Source organism: Desmodus rotundus, chromosome 2 (assembly GCF_022682495.2).
Source record: "Desmodus rotundus isolate HL8 chromosome 2, HLdesRot8A.1, whole genome shotgun sequence".
Lineage (NCBI taxonomy): Eukaryota > Metazoa > Chordata > Mammalia > Chiroptera > Phyllostomidae > Desmodus > Desmodus rotundus.
Window position 1 is genome coordinate 144119856 of NC_071388.1, and position 16798 is coordinate 144136653.

The window sequence follows — 16798 nt, forward strand, 5'->3', positions numbered from 1 at the left end:
ATGAAGAGAAGGGTAGGTAGGGAAGGGAAGGGAAGGGAAGGGAAGGGAAGGGAAGGGAAGGGAAGGGAAGGGAAGGGAAAGAATCCTCTGATAAAATCCCCCCTTTTAAAAGACTGGAGAATTGGTGGCATGCAAAAAAAATTGAAAAGTATGAATATAGTAAGAATAAAGATAATAGAGAATAGAATATCTCTACAAACAGTGCAAAAACAGCAAAATAATGTGCTCTAAGGCAGAGGAAACATGTAACCTAAAATTTCAAAACAAGGTAGAAGAAATTTTATAATGATAAAATATAGAAAAGACTATAGATCAAATTGAGAAAAAACCCTCTGAAATGAGGGAAGGGAAGGACTTAAAAAATAAGGAACAAAACAGTTTAGAAATGAAGGCTAAACTTGAAGACCATATGAGTGAATAATTCCAGGATAAAATGCCATAGACATTTTAGAGGGGAAAAGGAGGATTTTTTAAATAAAAGATAAGACACAACTCTTTAACAGGAAGTGATGTATATAAAAGATAAGCAACAAGATCTAAGATAGTAGAATTTTCTAATGAGAAAAATCAAAGCAATAAAACAAAAGTAACATAATAACTATAATAAAAGGAAACTTTATTGAAAATAAAAGTGAAATTACATGTTGAAAAGAAACACCACAGACCAGAAAAGTGATCCAGAATGAACGATATTGAGATAGATTGTGGTAACTCTATTGGACTTTAAAGAAAAGGGAAAAAAAAGTCAGATTGGCATTCAGGCAGATAGACATTTGTAAGGATAAGGGTGAGAAAACCAGATTATCATCAGACTTCTCAAAAACAACTATTTATGCTGGTGGGAGATAGAATAACATTTTAAAGATACTCTTACTCAAGGGGACATTGTGAGCCAAGGGTTTCAAATCCACCAAACTGGTTTTTAAATATAAAGACCACAGATATATTTTAGCAATCTATGTAAAAGCTCAGAATATAGTTCCCAGTAAATGGAATCATTTACCCATTTGCTCAAGTCAAAACCTTGGAATGCTTCTTGATGGCTTTTTTCCCTCTCATAGGTCATATTCAATTTAACTGCAAGTCCTACTTGGTTCTCCCTTAAGAACCATGCCAAACTTGACCTCTTTGACTTACTATTCCGAGTAACCATCACCTCTCGCTGGCATGACTACAGTAGCCCCTTGCTTGTGTCCCTGCTTTGACTCTTGCCTCCATCTAATCCATTTTCCACACAGAGGCCAGAACAAGCAGCTGATATGTCACCCTTATGCTCAAAAACCTTTCATTTCTCATATCATTTAGTCTTGGATACCTCTCTAATCTTCCCTCCCTCACTGTACCCTGGCTACCTCATTCACCTGTTATTTCACTCATTTTCTCAGCTGCAGGGAGCATCCATTTGCTTTCCCCCCAGTCTGGGACGCTCTTCCATAGGTGGAAATATGATTGCTCTCTGGCTTTAGTAAGGTGTCTTTAAGGTGTTCAAGTAATGTTTCCTCAAAGTGGCCTTTCCTGGACTTCTATCTAAAATAGTACCCCTGCCATTACTTTCTCTACACTCACTGTACTTTACATTTCTTTGTAGGACTCCTTGATCTTCTGATGTTACAAATGCGTTTGTGTATTGACTCCTTCCTTCTAAAGTGTATGCTCCATGGTGGAAGGGATTGGGTTTACTCTGTTCACTCAGGGAGATATTTATTTCTCTGCTATTGTATTATATTATTTTATACTTTTTATGATGATAAATAATAATGATTTTATTGTTTTTCAAGAAGTGTGCCTTCTATGAAAAGTTATTAAGTCTGAGGTAAGGGATTCAATAATAATTCAACTTACATGTTTACATATTGATCAGACCATTGAAAACATAGGCAGATCAATTCACTACATCTGTCAATTGCTACCTTTCCCAATCCTATGCAGCCACATGTTCTGAAAAACCTTTAGCCTTAGTCTACTGGCTAAGTTTCCTCCAGCACCTGAACCAACCTAAATCAGATTGAGAGAACACTTTAGCCCTAAACCTACCGTTATGGGAATTGTACATGATTTTGCTGCTTGAAGGTTATACCCTTTCCCTCTAAGATTCACAGTGTGCTCTCTCCTTTCTAGCGGGTTGCCGCTCAGATTACTTGACAAAAGCATTTATAATGCTGCTCTAAATCCCAACCCACTGGAACAGGGTTGGACCACTCTGCTCTGCTTTTTCCAGCCCCAGTCAAGTATGAATTCTTATCCCCACTGTTCTCAATTGCCCGTTGGGCCCTTAAATGAAAATCATATCATTTTTCCCAATTCTAGGAACTGTTACATGACCATGAAGTTCTGCACCATATAAAAAAGTTAATTGTATTAACCTAATCCATCTTTCATGTCAGTTTTTAACCTTTTCACCTGCCAGTAAGAATAAACATGCATCTAAAGCATAGACAACTAAATAGACATAGCCACGTAATGTATGAGTGAACAGTAAAATATGCATGTTCTAATAAGAGTCAAAGATAAAAACATTTTGGAAGCAGAGTCGAAAAGTACAGTAAATTCATACTTGCAGTTGAGACTAAGAAAAAAAAAGAAAACATTTTATATATTAGAACAATTTTTCTTTTTTGCACTCATTTGTACATGATTTAGTAATTAGAGCATTTTTAAACTCAATGAATGGCTCTTGTAATTACATTTGGCTTAAATATGTATTAAATTTTTGTTAATTTTGGAATTAATGCAATGTTTGATTGTAAACCAAAAATCTTATATTTGCAGTTAGCAATTTAATCTTGCTTTTGAGAATTTTTTAAATGTGAAATCACCATTTATCCTTGCAATGTTTTTTTAAAATTTTTATTATTATTCAATTACAGTTGTATGCCTTTTCTCCCCATCCCTCCACCCCACCCCAGCCAGTCTCACCTCCCTACCCCACCTCCACGCACCCCCTTGATTTTGTCCATGTGTCCTTTATAGTAGTTTCTGTAATCCCTTTTCCCCACTGTCCCCTCCCCTCCCCACTCCCCTCTGGCTATTGTTAGATCGTTCTTAACTTCAATGTCTCTGGTTATATTTTGTTTGCTTTTTTCTTCTGTTGATTATGTTCCAGTTAAAGGTGAGATCATATGGTATTTGTCCCTCACCATCTAGCTTATTTCACTTAGCATAATGCTTTCCAGTTCCATCCATGCTAAGAACCCTGAAACACCAATCCAAAAGAACCTGTGCACCCCAATGTTCATAGCAGCACAATTTACAAGAGCCAAGTACTGGAAGCAACCTAAGTGTCCATCAGCAAATGAGTGGATCCAAAAATTATGGTATATTTACACAATGGAATTCTATGCAGCAGAGAGAAAGAAGGAGCTTATACCCCCTTGCAATGTTTTCTTAGGGTCAACTGCTTTCCATCAAGTTAGGCATTAGGAATGAAAAACGATAGATGAATATGTTTTAGTTACAGAAATCAACTATGTAATTAATCTTTATTAATATATAAAATGAAGCACCTAGCAATGAAACAATCTATAGAAACATAAATTTGAAGATTTAACCAATTTGTTTCTATTCCTTTGCATATGGTACTATAGCAAGTTTAAGAACAGACTGGTTATTTGAGTAGACTTTGGAAACTGTCCTAGTTTTAAAAGGATTTTGGAAAGAATTCCTAATTTGTAACCCATAGGCTTTCCTTCTTCTCTGATGCTATGCTGTGAACAAGTCGTGCCTCTTGATTAGGGGCTAATGACAATGCCAGTGCTGTTCAAGCTCATTTCAGTAGGAGGTCAGAAACGTACAGAGATCTGGAAATGGACACAGAGAAAGAAAAATACATATTTTAAGCAATGTGTTCTTCTCAGAGAAGTTTCCTTACACACATGTATCATTTTGTTATTGCTATACAATTTGATGATATCAGAAAGATTTTCTGACTTATGTCTCTGACTTCTGTTTTTTTGTGTGTTTCCTTCAGATAAGAAATGTTGAGACTAATCAATGTTTAGACAACATGGGCCGCAAGGAAAATGAAAAAGTGGGCATATTCAACTGTCATGGTATGGGAGGAAATCAGGTAAACTCTCCTTTCTTATCAGCTTCATATCTGAGGGCAATATATCATTGTGAAAGCCGTCAAGGTAGACCTTGGCGTACAAGTCAATAACAATAAACACTTAGTTTAACAAATTAATAGGCATTCAAATTAAGAACTAATTAGGCTATGTTATTATCCCAAGTTTACTGAGAAAGAGCTACAGGATTTAATTTAGAAGACAACACTTTCAATGAGCTTATAGTTAGTGAAGCGTGTCAAATATTTTAGAGCCATCTCGTTTTATCATGCATGCGCAAATAAAGACAAAAGTATACAAAGTCACCAAGCTCAAGGATTCACAAATGAAGTGAGCAAAGGAAAGGCATGTAAAAACACCATACCTACAGAATTCTACCATCTCTGCATTATCAATTTCATGGCAAGACAGAAATTCAAACCACTATTGTTCATCTCCATGAATACTTACTCATGTCTACAAATATATGTACGAGAAAGTTTCCTGGCGTCCTTTTTGTTATAACACAGACAGTGGAAATAGCTAAATATTTACCAAGAGGCGGATATTTAAATGAATCACTGTGTATTCGTAGCATAGAATACTACATAGCCACCAAAATGACTGATGTGTCTATATGTACTGTCAGCAAACACTGAAAGAAGGGTAAAAAATTCAGAGTATAACTTATTTTGAATGATCTCATTAATGAAAAATGCATTAATGTTTTTCTCTGTAGTATCTGTAGTATCTATATTTATATAGATTATTATATAATCAGTTATATAATAGCTATGTATAGTAACTATGGATATAGTTGCTATGTATAGTGGCTATGTATATAGATTACATAGTAGCTCTGTATAATAGCTATGTATGGTAGTCTATCTGGAATACAGATTACCTCTGGTAAGAAGATTGAACTGGAAGAAGGAATTTTACTTTTTACCCCACTTTTTTTGTATATATGCATTACTTTCATAATTAAGCAAAACTGGAGAAAAATGAACTATTGAGAATAAAAGAACATTTTACAGCATTAGTCTGGCCTGGGTAATTTATGGTTGGTCACGTAATGTTTTTGAGCTTACATATTTTATCTATAAAGTGATAAAAGATCATCCCCAATCTTTTTTTTCTCTAAAGATTACTAAATTTATAAAACAGCTGTCACTTAGCTTGGCATATACTAGACACTCAGTACTTCCTGGTATATTGCCGTTAATTATTTTATGTACTTATTTTTTCATTTATGTTCTTAATTATCTCTCTTTGTATTTCTCTGAGGAAAAAAATGTTCATTTAGTCACACATGCCAGAGGCAAGATAAATGGACAACACTTCCTGTGATATTGTTAAGCTTAATAAAATATACTGCCTTTCCTGTTCTAACAACCACATATGAAAATATTAACCCATTACATAAAACCCTATTATGAGTCATACTTTGGTAGAACTCAATATTTCTAGGATGGTTAATAGTAGGGACATGTTTAAGTGTTAGGCTTACTTGAAAAAATGACAGATGTTAGGGTTCTATTCTCAGAGCCACCTTCCCTGGTTTTTATTGCTGTTCTTCCATGTTACCATGGAAGCAACATCTATTTGTATGGTTATTTAGTTTTGAATTCTTAAAGTAGCCTCAATCCATAAAAATATTCAAATTTCTCTCTTCTGCTTTTACACGAAAGTCATAACGAGTGTTAATATTGTTTTTTAGTATTTCCACCCAGTTACATTTCTAAAAGAAGGCTCTTTATTTTTACTGAGAATTATACCTTAACCATTTCTCCTTGCACAGGGGTTTTGGTGGTTCTCTCATCCTTCCCTTTCCTTTCCTTTCCTTTCCTTTCCTTTCCTTCCCTTTCCTTCCCTTTCCTTTCCTTTCCTTTCCTTTCCTTTCCTTTCCTTTCCTTTCCTTTCCTTTCCTTTCCTTTCCTTTTCCTTTTCCTTTTCCTTTTCCTTTCTTTTTCTTGAGATAATCAAGACAAAACTAACTTCTCAGTACTTGCTGGATATATTTTTCTTGAACACTCCTGTATCCAGCATATTCTCTTTTCATCCCCAGCACTGGCACAGGACTTGGAATATATTTGGCAGGTACCAAATAAAAACTAGGCAAGTAAATAAATGAAAGAAGGCATGGAAGTTTTTGTAGCCAGAATACAGGAAAGACAAGATTGCAAGTGGAGAATTATTATTAAATCCATATTTTTAAATCATATTTCTAACATTATCAGTGCACTTAAGTATTTTTGTTATTGATATCAATACTTTGTGAATTTCCTAGTCATGCTTTTGCTTATGTTTTCATTGGAGGTTGAGAGGATTCTTTTTCTCTTATATACTTATAAAAACACTTTATTAAGTAAGACTATTACCTATTGTCATATTATAGATATTTTTCTGATTTGACATTTTGTTTATAATATGTTTTCACATAGAGACTTTTAAATACTTTATATATTTCAGTCATTATTTGCCTTTATGCTTTCCTTTTTTGATGTAGAAATATAATTCTTTTATCTTAAAAGGAACTTCTTATTGTATTTTTTCCATTACCACTTAGTCCCCTTATATCCCACTCCCCCCACCAATCACCACACTGTTGTCCATGCCCATGAGTCCTTTTTCCTTTTTGCTCAGTCCCTCTTACCCCATAACCCCCTCACCCCTGGTCTGTCTTCCTGCTCTCTATCTATGTGTCTGTTTCTATTTTGCTTGTTAGTTCATTTTGTGTATTAGATTCCACACAAAGGGCGTAAAAGACCTGTACTCAGAAAATTATAAGACACTGAAGAAAGAAATTGAAGAAGATACAAATAAGTGAAACCACATACCATGTTCATGGATAGGAAGAATTAACATCATTAAAATGCCCATACTACCCAAAGCAATCTATAGATTCAACACAATTCCTATCAAGATTCCAATGATGTACTTAACAGATCTAGCACAAATATTTCAAAAATTTATTTACTTTTTTAGCAATTGTAAATAGTATTTTATTTTTATTTTATTTTTTCACTTTTTTAAATTCAAGTATGTTGTTCAAGTACAGTTGTCTCCATTTTCCCCCCACAACTCCTCCCAACCCCAGCCACCCCCACTTCCCATACAGAACCACAAAAGGCCCCACATAGCAACAGCGATCCTGAGAAGGAACAAAGTTGGAGGAATCACGCTTCCTAATATCAAACTATACTATAAGTCCATAGTAATCAAAACAGTGTGATACTAGCATAAAAACAGACACATAAATTAATGAAACAGAATAGATAGCCCAGAAATAAACTCACACATTTATAGTCAATTAATATTCAACAGAGGAAACAAGCACATACAGTGGGCTAAAGATAGTTTATTCAATAAATGGTGTTGGGAAAATTGGACAGATAAGTCCAGAATAATGAGACCAGATCCCATTCTTACACCACACACAAAAATAAATACAATTCTTTTTCAGTGAGATGCTTTTAAATGACATTTACATAATCTTAAAGGAACCAATACCAAAACTGGTGAATAGATCTTTAAAAGTCCAGCCATTGTTAATATAACCAGGATGGTTCATGCAACATCAATGTAACCTGGCAGCCAAAGAGAGGGAACCAGAATGCACTTGCATGAACAATGGGTAGACACCATTGAGTGAACATGTGTACTTTTTGGCCACTGCATTCAAAATGACTGAGCAAGTAGAACAATGAATCTGCATCAGATTTTTGCATTAAGCTTGAATATTCCTCCATGGAATCCATTCAGATGATTCAGAAGGCCGCAGCTATGGGCAAGTGGTGATTGGCAGCTTCTTCATGACAATATAGCTGCTCATGCATCATGTCTCGTGTAGGGTTTTTTGGCGAAACATCAAATCACCCAGGTTACTCAGCTCCCCTACAACCCAGATTTGGCACCCTGTGACTTCCAGCTTTTCCCAAAACTAAAATCACCTTTAAAAGGGAAGAGATTTCAGACTGTCAATGAGATTCAGGAAAATATGATACAGTAGCGAATGGTGATTAGGAGAACTGTGTGAGGTCCCAAGGTGCCTACTTTGAAGGGGACTGAGGGATCATTATCCTATGTACAATGTTTTTTGTATATTGTATCTTCTTCAATAAATGTCTTTATTTTTCATATTACATGGGTGGATACTTTCTGGACAGAACTCATATATCATATCAATTTAAGGGTTGACACTAATTTCTATTTTAAATTTATATAAAATATACTTGTGTACAAATTAGATTAATATAGTTTTATATAAAATAACCATTTATTTAATATTAAGTATCAGTATACAATTTTTAAAAATTTAATGTGGAGTCTTTCCTCTTGAATTAAAATACATCTTTAATCCAAAAAGGGGGGAAAGAAACCCCCATATGCATTGTATTCATTCCTTCCAAAGATAAAAATATGTATTTATAAAGGACGATGAAAAAATGCTCACATTTTAATACATTTATAATGTTTCACTTTCTCCCTGGAGCCACTCATTTGAAGAGAGCTAGAAAGCACATGGAAACATTCCATGTAATTTATTGCAGCAAATGATTCAGAGCCATGTTACAAGGTAGCATTTAGGGAAGCTTATGCTAACCATTTCTTATAGCCCTGTGTCTGCCAAGATAAAGAATAGATCATTAGGTCTTGTCTATATTTTCATACAAATGTCTCCTCCTCCTCTAAAATGTGAATATTTATACCTAAGAAGAATCTAACCTTATGATAGGTGTATTACAAGTGTTTGAGAGTAGATAGATACTTTGTTCATTACACCCCTTGTCCTAGAGAAAGCTTAATTATTTTACTAATGCATACTAATACACTCCCAGATTGTAATGAATACATTCATTCAACACGTATGTATTCATTTTAAGTTTGCATTTTTATAAGTACTGTAATTACTTAGAAGCCATTTCTACACTAATTTTGTCCCATTTTAGTAGTCTGCATAATGGAATAAAAACTCTCCAGGGATTTCACAAAGTAAATTTGCAAGTGAAATGAAATGGCCTATGAAGAAAGAATGAACATGTGACACTCATTAAATGTTTAAATGAGTTGGATACATGCAAGCTAGAAGAGAGCAGAGTTATTATAATTTCTATAGAAATAGAATAATTTCTATAGAAATAGAAATTATTCTAAGAGCCTTTCAATCTCATTAATGCTTGGTTGGGAGAACATCTCTGGTCTTTGATTGGCTGATACTCCTACTAGAAAAATAGAATATACTGAGGATGAAATGGTAATTTGGCCCAAACATTCATTCAACAAAACCTCATTATCCTAGTCTATAATAGACACTGTAGATGATGTTAGTTTATGATGTTAGTAGGACAAAATATCCAAAGACATACATTTCACATTGGCCCAGTTTTTCTGGGGATCCTGAGGTCTCTGCTCATCCTCAAGTCCATCAGTCCCAGATTTAGTTTCATTCCGAGTAAGTCTCAACAGGGCCTGTTGTTATAGGATCAGTCCTGTGTCAACAAAGCCTTTGGGATACATGTCCAAGTCAGTGAGTCTATTACTTAGTTTTCTAGATAATCAGTCCTCTCAAACTTACCTCTAAGGAAGCTCCAAGGTCATACCACCCATTGCCTTAAACTAATACACATTTATTTTTAAATGAAAAACTGTAGCCTCAAACTCAGTCTGTCTATAATTACATCTTTTATTCAAAGCCTTTTGTCCCTCTAATCTCTTCATTTGTCCATTTTTACATTTTCCTCTCTTATCTCTTATTACCCCTAACCTCCTCAGACTAGACTCTAAGCCCTGTGGATTCTTTCTGTGTGTGATTTTTATCTATTTCTTCTTTTATTTCATTAATAATTCCACTTTCTCGGTCCAGGCTTTGATTGCCTCAATAGTTTGATTACTACAGTAGTTTCAATACAGTTTCCCCATTGCTCCAACCTGTTCCCACCTTTACTCTACTCACATTCCATAATCAGGTGAGGACTCCTTCTAACATATCACTCCCAACTAGAAACAAACAAACAAAAAACCTTTAAAAGTTCCTGAATTTTACAAGCTAAAATTAGCATTCTTTATTAGTCCAAGTTCTATATAATCTGACCACTTTCTACCTTTGTAGTTTTATCTCCTGCTGCTCACCTATAGAAATTCTCAACTCCTTCAACTATTGAGTATTGCCTGACCAGGTGTTGAAAAATTTATTATGACCTGTTTGTTTTTTGTCATATCTTTCTTATACCAACCCGGTATGCCTTTCTCCACTTTTCTAACTACATGAATTCTATCTAGTTTACATAGTTCCATATTTACATAGTTTATCTAATTCCAGTTCAAAACTTAATTCTCTTCCATATTTACATAGTTTATCTAATTCCAATTCAAAACTTAATTCTCTTCATGTTGTATTGTATTTTTATTTATTATTATTATTAATAATATTATTATTATTATTTTGCTTTTCAATCTTCATTGATAATTCCTTCTCTGGAACTCAAAATAATTAAAATTTTTCTCATCTGTTTTTTTTTTACTTTATATTATCTTTCAATATTTCTCCTACTCTTTAGCCCTTATGTTGTCATTTCAATTATGTATGTTTATTCATCATATCTCCAAAAAATGTAAACTCTTCTTGAAAGCAATAATTATTTCTTTTCCTTTTTAACTCCCTATGGTAATAACTGCTTATTGTAAAAATGAATGAACAGAAAAATGTCATACAAAAATATTAGTTACTAAAAAGCCTACTGTTATCACAGAAATAGTTTCAACATTTCGACCACATAAAGGAAAAAATATCCTGGAGGATGAAATTGTTGCTATGGATGTACCTAGATTTGGAGCTATAATAGGCTGAAAAATGACCACCAAAGATATCTACATCCTAATCCCTGGAACTTGTGAATGTTACCTTATATGACAAAAAAGAAAAAAAAAAAGACTGCAATGTAATTAAATTGAGGAATTTCAGATGGGACAATTGTCCTGGATTATCTGGTTGGCCCTAAATGCAACCACATGTATCCTTATACACAGAGAGAGGTTTGACACACAGGATAAGAAAAGGCAGCGTGTCCGCGGAGCAGAGGAGGAATGATGGGGCCACAAGGGAATGAATGCAGGCAGTAGCCATGAAGGTAGAAGAGACAAGGAACAGATTCTCCCCTGGAGACTCCAGAAGGAATGCTGATCTACTAGTAACTTGGTTTCTACCTAATGAAACTGATGTCAGATTTCTGGCCTCCAGAACTATGAGAGAATAAATTTCTGTTGCCTTAAGCCACCTAGTTTGTGATAATTTGTTTCAGCAGCCACAGGAAATTAATATAGGAGCTCACAAATGAAAACTCCTAAAATAGTCTAGCTTAGTATTTGTAAGCAATCCACTTGTTTGGAAAAGAGGTCTAAGACACCAAACCTTCCTCAAAGTTAGAAAAATATATTATTTCATACAGCTTCAAGAAATGGTAGCTAAATAGAATAGCTTTGAATTACACTGATCCTACAGAATGTTTTAATTATGGAAACTTTGTTTATGGAGATTCCATTTTATTTTGACTTTTTGTATTCTCTTTCCTATTTTAGTGTAATTGCTGTAGCAAATAAAATTGTCAATAAACTCTAAGTACTATATTGATAAAAATTTAAAAAATATAAAATATCTAAAAGTGAATCCTTAAAATTATAACAGCCTCTTTTTTAAATTTTTATTGTTATTCAATTACAGTTGTATGCCTTTTCTCCCCATCCCCCCACCCTACCCCAGCTGAACCCCCCTCCCTCCCCCACCTCCACTCTCCCCCTTGATTTTGTCCATGTGTCCTTTATAGTAGTTCCTGTAATCCCCTCTCCTCACTGTCCCCTCCCCACTCCCCCCTGGCTATTGTTAGCTTGTTCTTAACTTCAGTGTCTCTGGTTATATTTTGTTTGCTTTTTTCTTCTGTTGATTATGTTCCAGTTAAAGGTGAGATCACATGGTATTTGTCCCTCACCATCTGGCTTATTTCACTTAGCATAATGTTCTCCAGTTCTATCCATGCTCTTGCGAAGGGTATAAGCTCCTTCTTTCTCTCTGCTGCATAGAATTCCATTGTGTAAATATACCATAGTTTTTTGATCCTCTCATTTGCACTGTTGGTGGGAATGCAGACTGGTGAGGCCACTGTGGAAAACAATATGGAATTTCCTCAGAAAACTAAAAATGGAACTGCCCTTTGACCCAGCAATTCTGCTGCTGGGATTATACCCTAAGAACCCTGAAACACCAATCCAAAAGAACCTATGAACCCCAATGTTCATAGCAGCACAATTTACCATAGCCAAGTACTGGAAGCAACCTAAGTGCCCATAACAGCCTCTTTTAGTTAATAGTTAATAAATTCTGCACAGGAGTTCTAAAAATTGTTGTAATTGATTTTTTTTTTAATCTTAACTCAAGAACTGAGCAAACAATCACAAAAAAGTTGCTTAACTCACTGCATTATTATTTACATTAAAGGAACATCTGCTAAGCTTGGGGTTGGTTAAAATGTGCAGGAACTTAAACTTATGATCTGATTTGCCTGGTTTTTCCTGCTCAAAATCCTAGCATAGCAACGAATGATGAATCCATTGTGTTCAACCCATTTCTTTCCATGGTAGGAGTTACTTAGAAATTGTGAGATTTTTTTCCTTAATGTTTCCTCAAAATTGAGCACTAAAAGTGCCTGTTTCTTAGATTCATTTTTCTAAGTGTTGTTCAGTCTAATTTTATGCATTTCTTTGTAATAATAGTTAAGATCCATCACATGTGACAGTTTTTCCAAAAGCTATGGAAAAATTGGCAATGCAAGCTCAACCTAGAAAGCACTTTTACTATTTTACTGTAAAGTACTTAAAATTAATTCCCTGAAATCCTGCATTCATTCATAAGCCACAACTTTGGCTCTGAGCTTTCTAGCTATAAGTACAAAATTGGTTATATGATTCATTATGTCAAAATATAAAGACAAACCAGCTTCAAAAAAGGTTTGATTATGCCTAGTTTGAAATGATAAAGATGTCTACTGTGACCCCTGTTATAGAACGTGGTAGCTGGAAAAGGGGCCACAGGAGCAACAAGGGGGGACACTTGCACAATAGATGGCACCTTGAGAAACGGTGATGTCGGTGTACATCTGTGCAAGTAGTAGGATAAAAATATTTATTCTGTTGAATAATTTGTTATTTATAGTGTATCATTATATCAGCCCATGCTCTAAAGACTTTAAAATTGAATTTCCATAAGGCTTACTCTTTAGAATGCCTTATGAACTCTGAGAAACTGACATAAGTTTAATTTCATTTAATTAATGAGAACCCCAGAATATTCCCTAAATAGTAAAATATCACACTTTCTCATAAAGCAGAAAGTTTCATATTATCCTAGTTTAATAAAACATCAACACACACACATTATCTCACACCACCAATAAACTCTTCTTATTGAGAAAGGTAGGCTATTAACTAAAAACTAGTAAAAGAAAAATGTTTTGCTATCAACAGCATCAGTCTGCGCCTGCAGCCAACCACTTTATCTCCCCTGAAGCTCCTGTTATTTACAGATGGGTTCCAAGATTTCTGCTAATTTTATTAGGATATAGGTTTATCTCCAATAACTATTTAGTCCCAGTAGAAATGTTCTCTTCTGTTCTTTTTCAAATTTCTGAACCTCATTCCTTTTTTCATTTTATTTTCAAGTACATTTCTCATGTCATATGCATAAGTCTTCCCAAGGCACAGACATAGACAAACCCTGGTCTCTCTCTCTTCCTATGGGGACACTAATCTTATTCATGAGGGCGCCACCATCATGACCTCACCTCAAAAGCCCCCCTCCAAACACCACCACCCAGCAATTGGATTTAACATAAGAATGGGTGATAGGGCATAAATATTATGCCATAGCAGTGGCTCTATAAAAGTCCTGTGTCCTTTCTGGACCTCAGTGTCCAATACTATAAATTGATATGGTTGAACTAGATGTCCATCAGTTCTAGTATTTATCTGTTTTGTTATAGAGGCAAGAGCAGGAAATCCAAATGATTTGTGAAATCTTTGGGTCAGGGACAGGAGAAACAGATTTAGAAAGCTTGAATTTAGGAAAATATATTTAAAAAGCAAATGTTTTTAGAAAATATCTTAGAACAATGTGACAATTTTAAGCAACCTGCTAAGCAATAAAAAACTAATGATTTAAAGGAAAAAATTCATTAATCAAGAATTTATTGAACACCGTGTATGTACCCAGTAATATATGGGCACTAAGAATACAAAGATATACTTAAAGTTCAAACTCTTTTTTTTGTGTGTGCATAAGAAGGTTGGTGAAGATACCGTTTGTTACCTGACAAAGAATCCTTCCCATGGGTTCCCCTGAGAGAATTTCATGCTGTTCTGGGTATTGTGAAAAGTTGTTTGTCTCCTGAGTAAGGGGTTATTTTTCCCTACTAAATACATACTTCGTACAGAAAAAAAATAGTATTCTATTGATTATTGATATTTAGCCTCATACTTAGATTATTGTATTACATCATTGTTTATTTACGTGGATGTATTTTCTCTTTCATGTTACCTATGATATACATACACATATATATTACACAAATATATGTGTATTTATGGTATATGTAAAATTCCACGTAAATCCACTGCCATTTTTTTTTAAGTATGAAATATAAGTAAGTAAATAGAAACACTATCCCTATAGTCAATCTGAACAGGATAATAACAGAATGATTCTTGTTTATACTGCTCTATAGGAAGTATTCACAAAAGAGCTTTGATAAGGACAGGAGAGGCATCATGAGAGTGACAGCGAGCACAGCGAATGGAGCGCGTGTGAGGACAGCGAGGACGCAGGCCCAAGTGGAGTGACAGGCCCACACTAGGGAGGGCAGAAAATTAAGTTTTATAAGTAGAAGAACTAAGGTAATAATAGGATGTAAATGTCAAGCAAGGGAATTTTGACTTGAGGGTGACAAAGGAGCAAAGCCTGCAGCTTTCAGGCTGCAGAGGTTGTCAAAGGATAGCTTGTAACCTATTTCTAATGCAACCTCATGAAAACACTTGGACATGCACTTTTGTTATTAAAAATGGCATGGCAAATGAATAAAGCCAAAATGAAAGGGCTTTTATTCTTATTATTCAGTGCCCAAGTATAATTTTACCACAAGCAGGGACAGAGCTATAGAACTTTCCTGCAGTTCATTTCTTTTATTCTTTTATCAAAGGACTTGATCCAATACAGAGCAAGGAGCTACATGTGGTATGTACATAAATGATACATTTCCATTAAATGAAGAAAGGCCTGTTTCAGTAAGTTACCAAGGAAACAGCTTAGCATCTATTCTAATTTCTAATAAAGATCTTAGTCTTATTTTTTTATTGTTCTTCAGTTACAGCTGTCACCATTTTTCCCACCGTTGCCCTAGCCTGCCCTATCCATCCCCTGCTCCCAAAGACAATCTCCAACCCATTATCCTTGGCCATGGGTCCTTTGTACCTGTTCCTTGACTCGACCCTTCCCCATCCTTTCCTCATTATCCCCCTACCCCAACTCTGCTCACTGTCAGTTTCTTCTTTATTTCCATGTCTCTGGCTCTTTTTTGCTTGTTTGTTTGTTTTGTTGATTAGGTTCCACTTACAGGTGAGATCATATGGCATTTGTCTTTCACTGCCTCGCTTATTTCACTTAGCATAAAGCTCTCCAGTTCTATCCATACTGTTGTGAAGGGTAGGAGTTCCTTCTTTCTTTCTGCTGCATAGTATTCCATTGTGTAAATGGACCACAGTTTTTTGATCCACTCATTTACTGATGGGCACTTAGGTTGCTTCCAGCATTTGGCTATTGTAAATTGTGCTGCTATGAACATTGTGGTGCATAGGTTCTTTTTGATTGGTGTTTTAGGATCCATAGGGTATAATCCCAGAAGTGGGGTTGCTGGGTCAAAAGGCAGTTCCATTTTTAGTTTTTTGAGGAAATTACATACTATCTCCACAGTGGCTGCACCAGTCTGCATTCCCACCAACACTGCACTAGTGTTGCCTTTCCTCCACAACCTCTCCAGCACTTCTGTTTGTTGATTTCTTAATGATGGCCATTCTGATCAGTGTGAGGTGGTATCTCATTGTTGTTTTACTTTGCATCTCTCTGGTGGTCAGTGATGTTGAGCATCTTTTCATACACCTACAGGCCCTCTGTATCCTTGGAGAAGTGTCTGTTCGGATCCTTCTTCCATTTTTTAATTGAGTTGTTTGTCTTCCTTCTGTGGAGTCTTGTGAGTTCCTTTTATATTTTGGAGATCAAACCCTTGTCTGAGGTATCATTGGCAAATATGTTTCCCATACAGTTGGTTCCCTTTTCAGTTTGTGGATATTTTCTTTAGCCATGCAGAAGCTTTTTAATTTGATGTAGTCACATTTCTTTATTCTTTCCTTTATACCCCTTGCCCTAGAGGAAATATTCATGAAAATATTGCTGCATGGGATATCTGAAATTTTCCTGCCTATGTTCTCCTCTAGGACTTTTGTGGTATCACAATTTATATTTAAGTCTTTTTTCCATCGTGAGTTTCTTTGGTGTATGGTATAAGTTGGTGGTCTATTTTCCTATTTTGGCATGTACATGTCCAGATCTGCCAACACCATTTATTGAAGAGACTATATTTACTCCATTTTATGCTCTTTCCCCCTTTGTCAAATATTAATTGACCATAGAGTCTTGGGTTTATTTCTGAGCTCTC

At 35.1% G+C, this 16798-nt stretch overlaps 1 protein-coding gene across 3 annotated transcripts in view; it reads left to right on the top strand.

The window, feature by feature from the left end:
* The window catches only part of GALNT13 (polypeptide N-acetylgalactosaminyltransferase 13), a 491331-nt gene that overhangs the window by 444773 nt on the left and 29760 nt on the right, over positions 1 to 16798 (top strand). For all 3 annotated transcript variants that reach the window (XM_024579888.4, XM_024579889.4, XM_045187456.3), the window contains exon 11: positions 3968 to 4066. In XM_024579888.4, coding sequence (XP_024435656.1) covers positions 3968 to 4066 — 99 coding nt within the window. The remainder of the gene's footprint in view (positions 1 to 3967; positions 4067 to 16798) is intronic.